Source organism: Phacochoerus africanus, chromosome 5 (assembly GCF_016906955.1).
Source record: "Phacochoerus africanus isolate WHEZ1 chromosome 5, ROS_Pafr_v1, whole genome shotgun sequence".
Lineage (NCBI taxonomy): Eukaryota > Metazoa > Chordata > Mammalia > Artiodactyla > Suidae > Phacochoerus > Phacochoerus africanus.
This window is the reverse complement of record NC_062548.1, coordinates 73,259,585-73,277,996: the sequence shown is the minus strand read 5'-3', so window position 1 is coordinate 73,277,996 and position 18,412 is coordinate 73,259,585. Positions and strand designations below refer to the sequence as shown.

At 49.3% G+C, this 18,412-nt stretch overlaps 1 protein-coding gene and 1 long non-coding RNA gene across 2 annotated transcripts; one reads left to right on the top strand and one right to left on the bottom strand.

Moving 5' to 3' along the window:
- Window positions 1-106: 106 nt before the first annotated feature.
- LOC125127938 (uncharacterized) lies at window positions 107-14,002 on the top strand. The gene is made up of 2 exons (XR_007135088.1): window positions 107-152; window positions 13,150-14,002. It is a non-coding gene; the product is annotated as an uncharacterized LOC125127938 (long non-coding RNA).
- BOLA3 (bolA family member 3) lies at window positions 3,546-12,182 on the bottom strand. Its single transcript, XM_047781746.1, has 4 exons — window positions 12,034-12,182; window positions 9,064-9,187; window positions 6,353-6,441; window positions 3,546-3,909 (listed from the first exon to the last, which is right to left on the bottom strand). The coding sequence occupies exons 1-4, from the start codon at window positions 12,085-12,087 to the stop codon at window positions 3,844-3,846; spliced, it is 333 nt and encodes a 110-aa protein (XP_047637702.1). The 5' UTR covers window positions 12,088-12,182; the 3' UTR covers window positions 3,546-3,843.
- Window positions 14,003-18,412: the final 4,410 nt, after the last annotated feature.

Sequence of the window (18,412 nt, the reverse complement as noted above, 5' to 3'; positions counted from 1 at the left end):
CGGCCCAAGAAATAGCAACAACAACAACAACAATAACAACAACAAAAGACAAAAAAAAAAAAAAGAAGTTCCTGGACCAGCAGTGTCAACACTGGATCCTTAACCTACTAGGCCACCAGGGAACTCCTCCCAGCTTTCCTTTTAATTTGGGGGTAAGGACAACTGTGGCGGGGGTGGGGTGGGGTGGGGGAGGCAAGGATGGCTGCTTTAAAAAGTTCCTGCCAGATTTAGGAGCAGACGTGTGGAAGTGGTAGGACTGACCCATTTCACCAGGTCTAAAGCTTCCCCTGGGGTGGAGAGGTGAAACAGAGGGAAGAGTCCCAGTCTCTCCAATGTCCCCACACTCCTAGGAGGCCTCCTAGATCCACTGACCCTTTCTTCCAGCTGAGAATACCTGTTATTTTTGTCGCCAGTCTCTGCTTTGGAGAATAGAACCCCTCCTCCTTGTGGCAAATGCTCCTCCCTCCACTCCAAACCAGAGTCCAGGGAGGCTGCAGTGATCTGACTCCTGGACTCCAGCTGATTAGTCCAGGGTGGCTCTTGATTCCTACCAGGCCGAGCAGAGGCCTTCCCTGGCATCCTTTGATGTGGAAGTTGGAAGGAAAGTCTGTGTCTTCGTGGCCATCACACTAAGATGTAAAAATTAAGAGCTACTGGCAGTCTAGTCAGTCGTATACTGGTAGCATATGGTGATCGCCCGTTTGCAGTGAGACACTAAAGCTGATCACGGAGAAGCAGACGAGACCAGGTGGCACTGGTGTTCCTGATGTTTAGTCGTACCCCTGTCCTTCCTGCAGTTTGGCTTTTTAACCCTTCGGTTTGTGTAATCCCCAGTGTTCCCCTAGTGATGCCCAAGCGTGTGAGTTCTCTAGAGCTGCATAAAAATGTAGCCCAGAATTTAATGATTTGAAACAACACTTATTATCTGCCAGTTTCTATGGGTCAGGAATTGAGAAATAGCTTAGCTGAGTGGCCCTGGCTGTTTGCAGTCAAGGTGTCAGCTGGGGCTACGGTTGACTGTTGACGGACTGGGAAGGATCCATGTCCAAGATGAATTGCTTTTGTCTTGGCGTAAGGTTTGGTCCTGCTGCCGGCAGGCCGACTTCATCAGCTATTGGTAGGAGATCTTAGTTCCTCAACACGTGGACCTCTCCACAGGCTGCTTGAGTGTGAAGCTACCTTCCCCCAGAGCAAGCGATCCAAGAGGGCAAGGAGGAAGCCACAGGGCCTTTTATGGCCTAGCCTCTGAAGCTGCAGCCACTCGCACTTTATTCTATTCTTTAGGAGGGGATCGCTATGTCCAGCCCACCCTCAGGAAGACAGTCAGGCTCTACACAGATAATCAACAGGTATTGAATTTTGAAGTCTCTGTCCTCACGGGCCACTGCTGCCTTCTTGCCTCTGGGACTTGTCTTAGGCATCTCCTCACTATACCACCTAGAAGCTGTCCTCTGGGGTGAATGGCTTTCAGAGGTGCCCTGGCCCTTAGGAGTTCTGTTTTATGTTGTCTTCTCGGCTGATACAACTGAGTGAACTGGGGTTCCCACTGTGGCACAACAGGATTGGCAGTGTCTGTGGAGTGTGAGGACGTAGACGTAGGTTCAATTGCAGCCGGGCACAGTGGGTTAAAGGATTTGGCACTACTGCAGATGCTGCATAGGTTGCAGCTGTGGCTCCGATCTGATCCCTAGCCTGGGAACTCCCTATGCTGTGGGGCAGCTAAAAAGGAAAAGAAAAAAAACCCCAACTGAGTGAGTCGATTTCATGTAAAAGGCAGTTCTGCCTTGGCAGGACAGCAACCCCTCCCCCACGCTGTGGGGTTAGAGAATCATCTTAAACCAAAAAAGAGGGCCATAGTATATGCAAATAACATTTAAATTTGTGCTGCTTCAAAACTCTGGGGCCCAAGGTTGTTTTACTTATATACTGTTATTTCTTAGGGAGGTAAGAGGGGTTTTAAGAACTGATAGTGACCACTGATTTCTCTAGTGGTCAGTGTGAAAGACAGAGGAGGAGTTGAGGATGGAGTTCCCTTCATGGCTCAGTGGTTAACAAACCCAACTAGGATCCATGAGGATGCAGGTTCTATCCCTGGCCTTGCTCAGTGGGTTAAGGATCTGGTGTTGCCATGAGCTGTGGTGTACGTCACAGATGTGGATGGGATCCCGCATTGCTGTGACTGTGGTGTAGGCTGGCACCCGTAGCTCTGGTTTGACCCCTAGCCTGGGAACCTCCATATGTCTTAGGTGTGGCTCTAAAAAGAAAAAAAAAAAAATTGTCCAGGAAAGAGATGGGAGCAGGAGGGCAGGAGCCACCCTGTGAGAGGTGGGTGAATCCATCAGGGCTCTTGGTTGTAAGCAGCAGACACTGACCAGGCCTATGTGAGCAGAAAAGAATTTAGTGACAGGATATGAGGACAATCAGAATTTCTGGGAATACCGACGAAGCAGCTTCTGAAAAGGGGCTGGAACGGGAAGACTGTGGCCAGAGTCCACTTTATGCTGCAGATGCTGTGACTATCACTTTGGACTCCAGAGACCTGGACACTGCTGCCTCAGCTGCCAAAATGGACACACCAGTGCCCCTGCTTCTCAGCGTCCCTTGCTCCCAAGGCAGAGCCACCTGAGTCTAGGTCACTGGCCTGCACCCTGTTTGCCAAGGAGCAGGAAAGCAGGCCTTTTTAGCTTCTGTCATGGGAGGTGGGCTTGACCTCCCAAGGTCAAAGAAGACCCTGACCCAGGCAGCCCAGTCTCCTCAGAATCCGCTCAGGAAGGGAGAAACTGAGGGTCCAAGATCATTGTTGCAGAGAAGTTTCAAGGGGGAGAATTGTAACTAAGGCAAGAGCAAAGCCAAAGGATCTTTTCTTTTCTTTTTGGCAAGATTAAGGGGCCTGGGAGTTCCCGTTGTAGCTCAGCAGGTTAAGAACCTGACTAGTATTTGTGAAGATGCAGGTTCAATCTCTGATCTCGCTGGTGGGCTAAAGATCCAGTGGTGCCACAAGCTGTGGTGTGGTCACAGGTGCTGCTTGGATGTGGCATTGCTGTGGTTGTCATGTAGGCTAGCAGCTATGGCTCCTATGGGAGCCCCTAGCCTGGGAATTTACATAAGCCATGGGTGTGGCCCTAAAGATTAAGGGGCCTGAGCAGTTTCATAGCGGAGAAGAAATAAAGTTTCTTTTTTTAGGGCTGCACCCGTGGCACACGGAGGTTTCCAGGCTAGGGGTTGAATTGGAACTGCAGCCGCCAACCCACCCCACGGCCACAGCAATGCCAGATCCTAGCCGTGTCTGTGACCTACACCACAGCTCACGGCAACTTGGGATCCCCAACCAACTGAGCAAGGCCAAAGATTGAAACCACGTCCTAATGGATACCAGTCAAATTCCTTACTGCTGAGCCACAATGGGAACTCGTAAGAAAGTTTCGTGATGAGACAGAGGCTGGCACTGTATTCTGCCTCTAGAGAAGGACAGACCTGTTCAAAGACGAGACCACTTTGAACAAAAGGACACACTCCTGAAATAAAGGAACTAGAAGCATTACTAATGACTCTTCAGAAATTTCGCATAGTTCTTTCTTGGTCTGCTCCTGTTAATTACATTATCCCCATACTGAGAATGTCGCCTCACACAGAGCAGGATTCAATAAATATTTTTGCAATGAAAAAAAAATTTAGTTATCTGTTGCCTTCAACATCTAAATAGATAACATAGTCTTCTATAATTATAATATGGAAATGTCTATGAACAAAATAGATAACATCCTGGTCTGATGCCTTAGGAAAGAATGGTGTCCGTCAAATTCATCCCAGGTGCAAAAGCAGCAGCTACAGCGCTGGGCGTAGTCAGTGTTTGGGGACAGAGGTAAATATCCGCAGTCCGTGCATGCCTTTGATTTCTTCTTTTAATGCCTAAGGAAGCAGAGAAGAATCGCCATGTTTTGTACTTGGCATTGATTACAAGAAGCCTCCATGGGAGTATTTTTATATAGCTCTATCTCTGTAGGAGACTTTGCACACACTTTTCTTTAAACAATTTTTCCTTTTTTTGTGTGTGTGGGGGGGACTTTTTTTTTTGGAATCAGTATTTACCCTGGCTCAAAAATCAAAAGGCATAAAAAGGTACACAGTAATGTTCCACCCCCGACAGGAGTTCCCTTCGTGGCGCAGTGGAAGTGAATCCAATTAGTAACCATGAGGTTGGCCTCACTCAGTGGGTTAAGGATCCGGCGTTGCTGTGAGCTGTGGTGTAGGTTGCAGACACAGCTTGGGTCCTGCATGGCTGTGGCTGTGGTGTAGGCTGGCAGCTGTAGCTCCCATTTGACTCCCTGGCCTGGGAAGTTCCATATGCTGTGAGCGTGGCCCTAAAATACAAAAAAAAAAAAAAAAAAAAGCTCCCCTCCATACCTGTCCCCAATCCATCCAAATAGAGAACTGTTGTTACTTTCTTGCATTAATGTGAATATATTGTCCACCCCACTACCTTTTTAAAACACAAATGATAGTATTTCAAACACTGTTCTACACTCTGTTTTCTTCTAACACTGGGGATTTTTCCATATCAGGCATAAAACACACCCTCATTCTTTTCTGTATCAGCATAGTGTTCCATTATATGGCTCTATCATAACATTTTTGTCTATCCTCTAATGACAGACTTTTAGGCTGTTTCTTGTATTTTGCTATTTCCTGCAAAAAAGACTTATTATTACTATAACTTTTTAATTTTATGGCCGTATCCAGGCCAGGGACTGAGTCCAAGCTGCAGCTGTGGTAATGCTGGATCCTTTAACCCACTGTGCTTTCGACACTCCACCCCCAGATCGGCATCCTCCTACATGAGAGCCTGTCTGAGGGCTGGTTCCTACCACATCTAAGAGGCGGGCGGCTAACTCCCGGTCTAGCTTGGACCCCTGCAGGCCAATAGGCTTCCTCTTTTGGAGGTTTCATTTTGCTCCTCCCCCCATGGAGGAGGGGCTCTCCAAAGACAACATCCTCAAACGTAATCGCTGGAAAATGTCCGCAACCCCATCAGTAGGTTGAGGCACATGCCCGAGAGCCCTTCCAGTTGCTGTGGCCGACAAGGGCTTCTGCAAGGTCCAATCTGGGCAGAGGTCCAGATTCACAGAGAGATCAATGGGCAGGGGCCAGAGGGATGGTCCGGAGAGAGAGGGGCGGGGCAGAGTGGTCTGGGACACCTGAACTTGACCCTCGTGACCAGAGCTGAGCTTTACAAAAGCTCAATTAGTTCACAAAGTCCAAGACTTTCCACAATGATGTCAAACACACACCGGCTGAAGCGGGGAGTTTACACAGGCCAAGGGGTCAAGGCTGGAGCAATTTCGCTGGAGTAAGCACAGATCATGAGTACCTTGGGCCTTAGTCTGGTAAAATCTGATGTCACAGACCCCTGCTGTCGTACTGGGTCTGGGGCAGCTGGAGTGACGCTCAGTCATGCTGTGACTCCGCTTACCCACCAGATAGTCCCAAAAGAGGATAAAAAAAAAATCTTCAGGAGTTCCCATCGTGGCTTAGCCATTTAAGAACAGAACTAGTTTCCATGAGGATGTGGGTTCGATCCCTGGCCTTGCACAGTGGGCTAAGGATCTGGCATTGCTGTGAACTGTGGTATATATAAGTCATAGATGCGGCTTGGATACCATGTTGCTGTGGCTGTGGTGTAGGTGGCAGGTACAGCTCTGATTCGACCCCCTAGCCTGGGAACCTCCATAGGCTGCAGGTGCAGCCCTAAGAAGAAAAAAAAAAAAACACTTCCAATCTACAAAAACATATATCTTTTTAGTACTCCGGTGTTTACAAATATTACCTACTATTTGATATGCAACAATAACAGTAAAACATTGGTAGCTTTACACAGGGGAATGCAAAATACCTACTGGATGGCTTGTTATTAATTTTGAATAAAATTAATATTCCCCAGAATCCAATCCCTGGAACTATTCTAGATTATAGCTTTCCTGCTCACATGACTGGTATTGCATTACCCTTCCCTAGGACTGACAATACAAGGCCATCCCTCCTCGCAGGCCCTTTCACACACGGAGACCAGTGGTCCAAAAGCATTGCTGCTTATGGAGTTCCCGTCGTGGTGCAGTGGTTAACAAATCCGACTAGGAACCATGAGGTTTCAGGTTCGATCCCTGACCTTGCTCAGTGGGTTAAGGATCCGGCGTTGCCGTGAGCTGTGGTGTAGGTCGCAGACTCGGCTCAGATCCCACAGCTACAGCTCTGATTAGACCTCTAGCCTGGGAACCTCCATATGCCATGGCAGCGGCCCCAAATAAGGTAAAAAAAAAAAAAGAAAAAAGACAAAAGCACTGCTGCTTCTACTGACCTGATTTACCATCTGGTGCTGCTGGACAGTTCTCTTCTCCTTAAATTCTTCTGATTCGATTTGAATTTCATACATTGCCCCACAGCCTCCTGAAATAAACGTGATGTGAAAGTGTCTCCATTATTAAGTTCCAGCAGCCACAGTTCCTTATGTCCTTGAAATAAGTGCCACACAATCCAAAGAAGGTCTGAATGTTGTTAAGAAACATCAGAAAGTTGCTAAGACTGTTAGGAAAAGATCCTGGCTTATACCCCAATCACGTCCTCCTCCTGGCAGGTTGTCTCGATCCAAAGTTTGCTCTTCCTTTTGCAAAGCACCTACACTACACCGGATTACTTCTTCTGGGATAGGAAAGATAAGGCACAAAGCATGCAAAGCCTAGGGAATGGAGGCTTTCCTAGTATTTCCACCTATTAAGCCAGCAAATGACATGGAAGAGGGCGGGAGGGATTGAATTTCAGTGTTCCACCTTCCAAAGGACCAGAGATTGGTAATTTTTTTTTTTTTTGGTCTTTTTTAGGGCCGCACTCTCGGCATATAGAAGTTCCCAGGCCAGATGTCAAATCAGAGCTGTAGCTGCTGGCCTACACCATAGCCACAGCAACACCAGATCCTTAACCCACTGAGTGAGGCCAGGGATCAAACCCGCAACCTTATGGATACTAGTCAGGTTCATTAACCGTTGAACCATGACGGGAACTCCCAGAGATCGATATTTTTAAAAATGCAAAAATATACTAAAATTTGGTTTGAAAACTGTGTGCAATACTATCCAAAAGAAAAGGAACAGGGAAGTGTGAGACAGGGACACAGCATTACATGCTGAGGACATGCTAGTCATAAAGCTGGGCTCTATAGCACCACCCACCCTACAAGCAGCACGGAGGGTCTCCCCCAGGCTGTGGCAGGAAGGGGGTGGCTTTCTAGGGATGCTCTCGAGGTGGGGTTTGTATGGACCCAGCCACCTGAAGTCCCAGCTTTGTTTTCAGAAGGTTGGAGAGGAGTTCCCGTCATGGCACAGTGGGTAACGAATCCGACTAGGAACCATGAGGTTGCGGGTTTGATCCCTGGCCTCACTCAGTGGGTTAAGGATCCGGCGTTGCCGTGAGCTGTGGTGTAGATTGCAGACGCAGCTCGGATCCCACGTTGCTGTGGCCCTGGCGTAGGCCGGTGGCTACAGCTCCGATTGGACCCCTAGCCTAGGAACCTCCATATGCCGTGGGAGCGGCCCAAGAAATAGCAAAAAGACAAAAAGACAAAAAAAAAAAAAAAGAAGGTTGGAGAGTTAGTGCTGATGACTGATGATAAAATGTCCGCTCTCGGATAGACAACACGGGCAAGAAAGAAAGCCTCCCTGAGCTCTTAGCTCCGGGCCAGGTGCCATTTATTCCACAGGCTTGGTTAAGCCTCTCTCCTGTCTTCTAGGAGTCCAAGCTTCAGTTAAACCAAGGTCCCCAACCTTGGTGCCCTTTCTGCACTCCACACAGGGCTGGGCAGAGCCAGAATGGGGGTGAAGTTCCAGCTCTGTCTTAACTGGGCCTGGGGCAGGTCCAGGTCCAGGACTGGTGCCATCAAGACCTTTGCCTTGGGACCCCTGCAGAGGGGCTCACCCAACCTCCTAGTCCAGCAGATCTTTAGACTGCTTAACTTCTTAGAGCTTCCGGAATAAAAACTACTTTCGAAACTTTCTCCCAACCAATGTTCTGTTCTCAGAGAAGCCTGGGAGCGCTCACAGCAATGCAGAGTGACAAATGCTGTGTCTGGCTGTGGGAGATGCTGCTCCAGGGCACTGTTCCACATGCATGTCTAGATAAAGGCCTTATCTTCCCTGTTCTGTCGGGGCAGAAGCCGATTTCCCAGCCTGCTGCTAACACAGTCAGCCTGAACTTCTGCGGCGGCCAGCGGCCACCTGAGAAAGGCAGGGCCTGGCTGAGGCTGGTAACCAGGCTCAGTACAGTCTTCCCGGGGTCCTGGTTCCACCACCTCCTTCCTGTGGGGGGCTGGGCAGGTTCTTTGGCCTCTCTGGGCTCGTCTCCTCATGGGAAAAATGAAGCAGTTAATATATCCAAAAAGACAAAAATCTGCCTGGGGTCTGTTCTAGTTCTGGTATTCTAGGGTGTCAGATGAATGTGGGGAAATTAAAGTAAGGCTCATCTTGAAGTCAAATTAAGATTGTGGACCTGAGCCCCAGGGAGACTGAGGGACCTCACCTGAGCTGGCAACCACGAGCCCTTGCAGCCGGGCCTCATCCCCACAGTTTCCCTCTGATGCTCCTGGCAGCCTCACCTCCACCCCATCAGCGGGTGGGTCCTATCTGTCCAAAACCCACACATACCGAGGGAGTTCCCATTGTGGCTCAGCAGTAATGAACCCAACTAGTCGCCCATGAGGACGAGGGTTTTCCATCCCTGGCCTCGCTAGTGGGTTAAGGATGGATCCAGCATTGCTGTGAGCTGTGCTATAGGTTGCAGACACGGCTTGGATCTGGCGTTGCTGTAGCTGGTGTAGGCTGGTAGCCGTAGCTCTGATTCAGCCCCTAGACTGGGAACTTCCATATGCTGCAGGTGTGGGCACCCCCCCCCAAAAAAAAACAAAAGCCATATGTGTGGAAAAGCCAGAGATGATGAGTTCCCACCAAGCCTCCTGCCCTCTGCCCCTTCAGCAGGTAAAAATCCTACCAAACTGTGGGAGAGATGAGGGAGAAATCTTACCTGAAATGTCAGTGACTTTGATAGCTGTAGCTCGAGGAAATTTCTCTTTGAGAATTTGGGTCACTTTGCGCTCCCCCTCAGTCTGCGAGGCAAACATCCGCTGGGCAGAGTGGAGAAGCGGGAGCTGCCACAGAACAGAGGAGAGTCACTGTGGTGGGGGGGGCTGCCCTCCCCCCACAAGGCAGGGCCCCAGGCTAAGGCAGGGCAACTGCACTGTTTCCATTATGCTCCCCAGGAGGCAGAACAAACTTTATTTTGAGGAGGGAGTGGAATTGTAAATAACTCACTTTGACGGTAGACAAGGCCCCAAACTTCATTTCCATAGGTGTTTAACTAGTGATAATGTTATGAGAGAGACACTATCATGATGACTTTTTTTTTTTTGCTTTTGAGAGCTGTAGAAGTTCCCAGGCTAGGGGTCGAATCAGAGCTCTAGCTGCCGTCCTACACCACAGCCACAGCAATGCCAGATCTAAGCCGCGTCTGCAACCTACACCACAGCTCACCACAACGCTGGATCCTTAACCCGCTGAGCGAGACCAGGGATCGAACCCACATCCTCATGGCTCCTAGTCAGATTCGTTTCCGCTGAGCCACAAGAGGAACTCATGAGGACAGTTTTATGAGTGAGGAGCCTGATGCACTAGGTAATGTCTAAGGCTGGATCCATCAGTAAGATGCAGAGCCAGAAAAGGCCAGGCCACCCGGCTCAGGCATTACCACGTACTGATGAGGCCAAATGCCACCCACCCTTAGGCCTGATTAACATTCCACATTCTCTCCAGTGGGATGTACCCCTTTACCTATTGCTTGATAAGCCAGCTACCCTTTGCAATTCTTTTTGTTTGTTTGTTTGCTTTTTAGGGCTGCACCAGAGGTATAAGGAAGTTCCTAGACTAGGGGTCCCATCGGAGCTACAACTGCCGGCCTACACCACAGCCACAGCAATGCCGGATCCTTAACCCGCTGAGCAAGGCTAGGGATCAAGCCCAAGTCCTCATCCTCATGGGTCCTAGTCAGATTCGTTTCTGCTGCGCCACAACGGGAACGACCCCCTTTGCAATTCTCACTGGAGAGAAGAAAAAGAATTCTGTTAAAGGATCTGAAGGAGGAACCTTATTAGATTTACCATGGGCAGCAGCACTCCCCCTCCCCCTATGGCTACCCCAAGGAGCCAGGGCTCCTGATGGGAATGTGTCTCAACCCTTAGCAGACGACCAGGTCAGCAGCCCCTTGACTGGGCTGAGCACATGCTGAAAAGGGAGAATGAAAACAGAGCATGGCAGGCCTTGAATGTCAAGCTAAAGACTTTGGGTTCTGGAGTTCCCGTCGTGGCGCAGTGGTTAACGAATCCGACTAGGAACCATGAGGTTGCCGGTTCGGTCCCTGCCCTTGCTCAGTGGATTAACGATCCAGCGTTGCCGTGAGCTGTGGTGTAGGTTGCAGACGCGGCTCGGATCCCGAGTTGCTGTGGCTCTGGTGTAGGCCGGTGGCTACAGCTCCGATTCAACCCCTAGCCTGGGAACCTCCATATGCCGCGGGAGCGGCCCAAGAAATAGCAGCAACAACAACAACAACAACAACAAAGACAAAAAAAAAAAAAAAGACTTTGGGTTCTGTTAGACAGATTCTTGGTGTCAAAGTAACAGTGCATTTGAAGTTAAGTCAGGAAAGATGTCCATACGCGAGTATCATTACAAAGGAGTAATATCAGGCAGCCCTGACTGGAGAAGGATGGTCCTTAGAGCGCTGTTCATCAAGGGCTGGTGCTGAAGGTACCATCCCTTTATCCCCTTAGTCCTGCTCATCCTTAGGCCTTTCCTGATGGCCCACAGCAGGGTCCTATGTTAGTTAAAGAATCTCAGAGCACCTTCTTTAAATGCTCTGTGCACTAACTCTTTCACCAACTGGTCTCAGAGGCCAAGACTGAGTCTGTCCTGTTCTGCAGTCTTCCAGAACTGACCAGGGCAGGCCCTCGGGAAGATGTGGGTGATGGATGAATGAATGAATCAATGAGCAGGGGAGGAACCACGTGATTCAGGGCATACCTATGGATCACCAGCAAAGAAATCTCGATTCTAACACGAAGCGGAAATGCAGGTCAGGAGAAAGATCTGACTTGGAGGGAGACTGAGTGCTGTATGTGACAGACACTTGATGTTGTGGGCCTGGGTAAGATGGGCTGGGGGAGGTTAGGACCTCTCCTGAAGCCAGTGCCCTGGGGGACAAAGGCAGAGGGTAACCAGGTGGCTCGGAAGAAGCAATCACTAAGGGGTCAGGGTGGTTGGCACTGCTGACTCCTTTGGAGAAACCTTCCCTCATCTCAGCTATCTGCAGGCAGTGGCCTTTAACCTAGCAATCTACTGACAAAAATCTCCGGAATGCGGACTGTCCAGGCTGGAAGTCACCAGGAGAATTGCTCGTCATGCCTGGGGGAGGCAGGTTCAAAAGAAGAAAGAATGTGAGAAGAAAGCCAAAGAAGTGGATGAATCAGAAAGGGGGAGAGAAAATTCGGAGAGCGCGTTGGGAGTGCCCTCTGCGAGCTTACTACTAGGGGAGTGTGGGATTTGGGGAGGGTCAAGGTCACAGAAGCCGGGCGGACGTTCTGGAGCCCAGACCCAGCCACAGTCCCCGGCATGCACGCCGCGACTCCCGGCTATGCCTCCCACGTCTCTGGTAAATCAACACTGCTTGGTCCGTGGCCGCCGTATTCAGAATGTTTGCGCATCCGTTCCCCTCGCCCTCCACCCCCGCCCTGTTAGCGGGAGCTCCCCCAGCCCGCGCCGGGCCTGACACTTCGACTGCGCGTAGCCGGGCCCGCTGGATGAACGAGCCAACGGATGAGAGAAAGAACGCGGAGGCCCCCGGCCGGCGCGCCGCCCTCCGCGAGCGGGTGCTCCAGCCCCGGCCACAGCCCGCCCCGCGGTCTCCCGCTCCGGCGAGAGCAGCCCGGCCCCCGCCCGCGCTCACCCCGCGGCTCCCGCGGAGCAGAGGCGCTGCCGCGGCCGGGCTCCAAGCAGCCATGCCCGGCCGACGCGGCCCGCCGCCCGAGGTCGCCGAGTCTCCCAAAAGGCGCGGAACCCGGAACCCGAGTCACCTCCGCAGTGGCCGAGGCCGCCCCCTGCCGTCTGGAGGCCGGGAGCCGCCCCGCACGCCCAGGGCCCCGCCCTCCGCCTTCTCTCGCGAGCAGCCTCCCCTGCCCAGGCTGGGGACCGAGCCAGTACCCGGGGCTCCATGCAGCCTTCGGACTTTCCCTCGTCCCAAGGACCCTGGTGCCCTAAGTGGACCGCCGCTGTGCCCACTCACCACCCCACACCCTGCTGTTAAACGGAGGGTCTTGGGGCTCCATGCAGCCTTCGGACTTTCCCTCGTCCCAAGGACCCTGGTGCCCTAAGTGGACCGCCGCTGTGCCCACTCACCACCCCACAGCCTGCTGTTAAACGGAGGGTCTTGGGGGTTCCCGTCGTGGCTCAGCGGTTAACGAATCCGACTAGGAACCATGAGGTTGCGGGTTCGATCCCCGGCCTTGCTCAGTGGGTTAAGGATCCGGCGTTGCCCTGACCTGTGGTGTAGGTCGCAGATGCGGCTCGGATCCCGCATTGCTGTGGCTCAGGTGTAGGCTGGCAGATTAGACCCCTAACCTGGGAACCTCCATATGCCACAGGAGCGACCCTAGAAAAGACAGAAAGACAAACAAAAACACAAAACAAAACAGAGGGTCTTGGGTTTCTCCCTCCAGGAGGGAACCAGGGAAGGATTTTAAAGAGGGGAGTCATTGTCAGATTTGTGCTTTAGAAAGATCACTGAGGAGCGGAGACAGTAGGGGGCTGAAATTGGAGAGGAGGACAGAAGTCCCAGCTTCTGTTCCGAAGGAGAGGGGAGACCCGAGGGGAGACCTGGCAGCAGGGATGGGAGGAGTAGATTGAGACACCTGGGAGGAATGGACTGGAGTGACTAGATGAGGGGCTGAAGGTAGCGGGGCTGAAGGTGGCAGGGATGAGGCTCAGGTTTCTGACTTGGATAGATGGAGGAGGGCTAGGCGTGGGATGATGGGGATTGACTAACTTGGTTTTGAATTTGCTTCAGTTTAAGGTGCCTGCAGGACACGGCTCAGCAGAGGTGGAGGCTTGGAGTCACAGACCTTGGCATTTTGAGAATGCAGGGGAAGCCGACACTATCAGGGACGGATTGTCAGCAAATCTGCCCCATGTCTGGAATACTTCAGACAGTTCGAAGCCGAAATTCAACCAAGCCCTTTCTCTCTCTAGCAGTATGTGCTTATAGCATGTGGTCTGGTGTACCGTGAAGGATGAACCAGCTCTTTTTACTCTTGCATTTTGCCTATGCAATCAGTATGTTCACTGCTGCACTTGGATGGGTTGTGTAAGCAGATAGGTAGAAGGTCCCAGAAACAGAGAACCAGGCATGGATTTTTGACATAAGCCATTTTCAGCCTTCATTTGTGATCTACGCCTGGCCACAAGGGTTAGATCTTGGGTCTCAGTAATTAATGATGTTAGGGAAACAGAAGTATGTAGGAACAGACGGACTGTTACCAGACAAGAGAAGTAACAACAGCAAAGATAGTAAATCAGTTGTAAAGACTCCCAGTTCTGCTTCAACAGTAGATTAGCCTGTCACACACTCTTGAGCAGTTTTGCAGAATTCAAATACCACTCCCACCCACCTCAAGCTCTCAGCCTCCAGATCAACTGAAAGCTAATGAATGATGTTGACATTTTCTGACCCTTGTGACTTCAGCTAAAACTTAGACTCTGTCAACCTCTGCCCAAATTCTAAACCAAATTCTCCTCTGCTCAAGCTCCTTCATGAATATGCATGTACGCTTAGCTTAAAACTTCCCCAGTTTTGCTGTTGGGAAGGTCCCTGATGTTCTCCCTACTTGCTGCAAGTAATAAATCCTTCTCCCCCTCTTTGACATGGTTGTGTCATTTGGCTTGACACCCACCAAGAGGCAAACCCAGTTTTGGGATAAAAGTTGGAGGGACCTACAGTTGTTTAAAGTGGTCAGCTAAAAATATACTCATTCAGGAGTTCCCATTGTGGCTCAGCAGATTAAGAATCCGACTAGTATCCATGAGGTTGCGTGTTCAATCCCTGGCCTTGCTCAGTGATTTAAAGGATCTGGAGTTACTGCAACCTGCAGCATAGGCTGCAGATGAGGCTTGGATCTGGTGTTGCTGTGGCTGTGGTGTAGGCCAGCAGCTGCAGCTCCAGTTCGACACCTAGACTGGGAACTTCCATATGCTGTGGGTGTGTCCCTAAAGTGACCAAAAAAAAAAAAAGAAAAAAAAGAAAATGGAGTCACTTACGTATGCTAGGCCACACTACCAAACTGGGGTTTTATAGCTAACCTACCTAATTAAAGCTTCAACGTCCCCCAGAAATGTAGTCTTAACTGATCAGTCAGAAATTTTCTGGTCAGCACCAATAAGGTAATCTGTTGCATGGGCCCCTTCTGTCCCCCATATGTAGGTTAACTTTATCTGGCCTTTAAAAACGTTTCTGGGAGTTCCCGTCCTGGTGCAGTGGAAACGAATCTGACTAGGAACCATGAGGTTGTGGGTTCGATCCCTGGTCTCGCTCAGTGGGTTAAGGATCCGGTGTTGCTGTGAGCTGTGGTGTAGGTCGCAGACAAGGCTTGGATCCAGTGTTGCTGTGGCTGTGGTGTAGGCTGGCAGCAACAGCCGCAATTGGACCCCTAGCCTAGGAACCTCCATATGCTTCGGGTGCAGCCCAATAAAGACAGACAGACAGACAGACAGACAGACACACACACACACAAAGACAAAATAAATAAATAAAAACATTTCCCTTTCAGGAGTTCTCATTGTGGCTCAGTGGAAATGAATCTGACTAGTATCCGTGAGGATGCAGGTTTGATCCCTTCCTGGCCTTGCTCAGTGGGTTAAGCTGTGAGCTGTGGTGTAGGATGCAGATGCGGCTCAGATCTGGCCTTGCTGTGGCTGTGGCGTAGGCTGGCAGCTGTAGCTCCGATTAGACCCCTAACCTGGGAAACTCCGTATGCCATAGGCGCGGCCCTAAAAAGCAAAAAAAAATAAAACCATTTCCCTTTCTGCAGCCCTTTGCAGCTCCCCTTTCCTGGCTAGATGGGATGCTGCCAGTAATTTGTCACTCAATAAAGCCTATTAGATCTTTAAAATTTACTCAATTAAATTGTTTTACTCTTTTGGCCTTTGAAATTTTTCCTTTGGGTTACAATAGCCTCTTCTCACATTTTTTGCTTGATTCCTTAAAAATAATGTTTGATGGGATTAGGGATAATTTGCTAACTTTTCATTTTTCTTCACAGATGTAACTAAAACTGCCAAAAATATTCTTCCCAGAGTAGTGGTGAACCACCTCTATGCTACTCTGACCACAGGATGAGGCAGACCCACCCCCAGCTCTAGGAGTGGCACATGACCTAGGCATGGCCAATCAGACTGAGGGATTGGTTTCCTGTTGGTCCCATGATCTGGGCCAGACCAATTAGAGTTGGTCTAGGGACGTTTCTGGAACTAAGTAAAATAAATGATCATTTGCAACTGGATTGCTAAATTAGTGGAAATCTACTCCAGGGAACCATCTTTGCAGTCACATGGGCATTGCCACTTTGCAAATGAAGCAGACACAGGAGAGCTGAGGAGACATGTTTGACATCATTTGTGCAACTGGAAACAGCGCCAGAAATGAGCACCAAAGTCATTTTAGTTGGTTTTGTTATTTGCAAGTAAGAGACCATTGTTAAACTCACTAATTTGTATTTGCAAAATTCCTCCTTTCCTTTATTGAGAATCAGTACTTTTTTTTTTTTTTTAAGTTTTTTTGTTATTTGAGGTCCACACCTGCGGCATATGGAGTTTCCCAGGCTAGGGGTTGAATCAGAGCTGTAGCCGCCGGCCTACGACACAGCCACAGCAATGTGGGATCCCATCCACATCTGTGACCCACACCACAGCTCATGGCAACGTCGGATCCTTTAACCCACTGAGCAAGGCCAGGGATCGAACCTGCATCCTCACTGATACTAATCAGATTTGTTTCCCCTGAGCCACAATGGGAGCTCTGAAAATCAGTACTTTTGCTCAAACCTTCTTCACCCCCATAGTTTGACAGCGGCTCACGTTGTTATTTTGGACTATCACTCTGCTTTAGTATCCTCCTCTTAACCTCAGCTTACCACACTGCTGTCAGGGCCACTGGAAATGAAAACGTGTCCATTATTTGCTTACTTAAAATCCTTGACGCATCACCTATGGGTAAAAAAACCCAAGTTCTTTTATATGATTTAACCCCTACCTACCCGTCCAGCTGAAACACACCCTTCAACAATACGGGACTGCTTTTACCTCCCTTTACAAACAGCATAATTTTGGTTATGCAGTAACTACCCATCTTTTAGGGCAGTTCAAGCTTTATCTTCTCCAGGCAGCCACCTCTGATTGCCCCACACTAAACTAGGAGCCCACAACTTGTGCGTAACTTTTTTACACAAACAGCCCTTTGGAATTATCAATGTCTGTGTCTCTTTTCCCCACTGGATCACAAATTCCACAACAGGATCTTGCTTTAGTAACTGCTAGCAAAGGCCTGGCCCAGCACTGGACAAAAAGGGAGAGCACTGTGATGACTCAACAGAACTGACAATGGTTTAGCAATTCTAGTGCCACCATTGAACATGAATGTTTTTAGAAAAGATTTTAGAACAATCTCACCCAAGATCTTGGGCTTCCAAATTAGTTCCAACTTCACAGTTCTCATACAATTTTTTTTATGACAGAAGCAAATAAAAGGCCAGTTTTACTTTATGATTAGAAGTGCAATGCCCTTCGTCTCAAGAAATGGGTCTATCCCTTCTGCATTTACTCTTTTTGTGTGTGTGTGTGTGTGTCTTTTTGCTATTTCTTGGGCCGCTCCCAAGGCATATGGAGGTTCCCAGGCTAGGGGTCGAATCAGAGCTGTAGCTGCTGGCCTATGCCACAGCCACAGCAACGCCAGATCCTTAACCCAATGAGGGAGGCCAGGGATAGAACCCTGGTTCCTAGTCAGATTTGTGTGCCCTGTGCCATGACAGGAACTCCTGGAATGATTTTTTTTTTTTGTCTTTGTCTTTTTGCCCTTTCTAGGGCCACTTCCACGGCACATGGAGATTCCCAGGCTAGGGGTCTAATGGGAGCCGTAGCCACCAGCCTACGCCAGAGCCACAGCAACGCAGAATCCGAGCCGCATCTGCAAACTACACCACAGCTCACGGCTACGCAACGCCGGATCCTTAACCCACTGAGCAAGGCCAGGGATTGAACCTGTAACCTCATGGTTCCTAGTCAGATTCGTTAACCACTGTGCCACGACGGGAACTCTCTTGGAATGATTTTTAATTGCAGTCATTTTATAGAGCCTCCTAGCACCCTTGAGCCCATAGAATTTTTACAAATGCAACTCAGAGAAAGAGACTTGCCTCACTGTGTATTCAAAGTCTGAACTGTTGTGATGTTGTTTAAAAAATAGTGAAAAACTCCTAACGTACTTCTCCACTGCCATCCCCTCCCCAGTTTGCTCTAAGGATTAAGTAAGATAAAGTTGCTACAAGATCCCTAAAACAGGCAGGTTCCTCTAAGAAAGTGATATTCAAAATGCTGGTCAGCCATAAAATGCTGGTCAGCTTGGCCAGAGTCTGAAATCAATAATCTACTTCCTTCAGTCAGCAAATCTACCAAAAGTGTCAGCTGAGCTAAACAGTGCACTCAGATACTTACATTCTAGTGGAAATTCTTCTTTTCACAGAACAGGAACAAAAAGCTCACAGATAGCAGCCTGTCCAAAGTTCAAGCTTTTGGACTCTAAAGGATTTTTCAGCCAATTTGCTGTGAGCTCTGAACCCCAAGTAAATATGAGAAACTTCTTCTCAGCTCTCTTGCAGCCAGGACAGAGGTATGTGACCTAAGATCTGCCAATCAGAGGCGCAAATTTACGTTTTTGATTAGGAAGAGACACCAAAGGAATGAGGTGTTAGGTAAAATCCTTTATTCTGGTCAAGACAGATGCAGCTGGCTTTTGGGAGGAGTTAAGGCTGACTGATATCTAGTGGCCAGCGATAACAAACCTACCCCAAAAGCATAGATGCATTTACTACGGACGGCCCAAAGCATGGTTTGCACAGTTTCTGGCTGTGCAGCTTCAAAGCCAGACTCCTGCCCTCCCAGTATTATTTGAGTGATTCTTCTACTCATATAAAGTTTGAAATAGCTTTTATACTTACCCGTTAGACACCCTTAGAAATTTAACTAAGCATTTGTAATTTGGTTCTCTCAAAATAACCCTATTT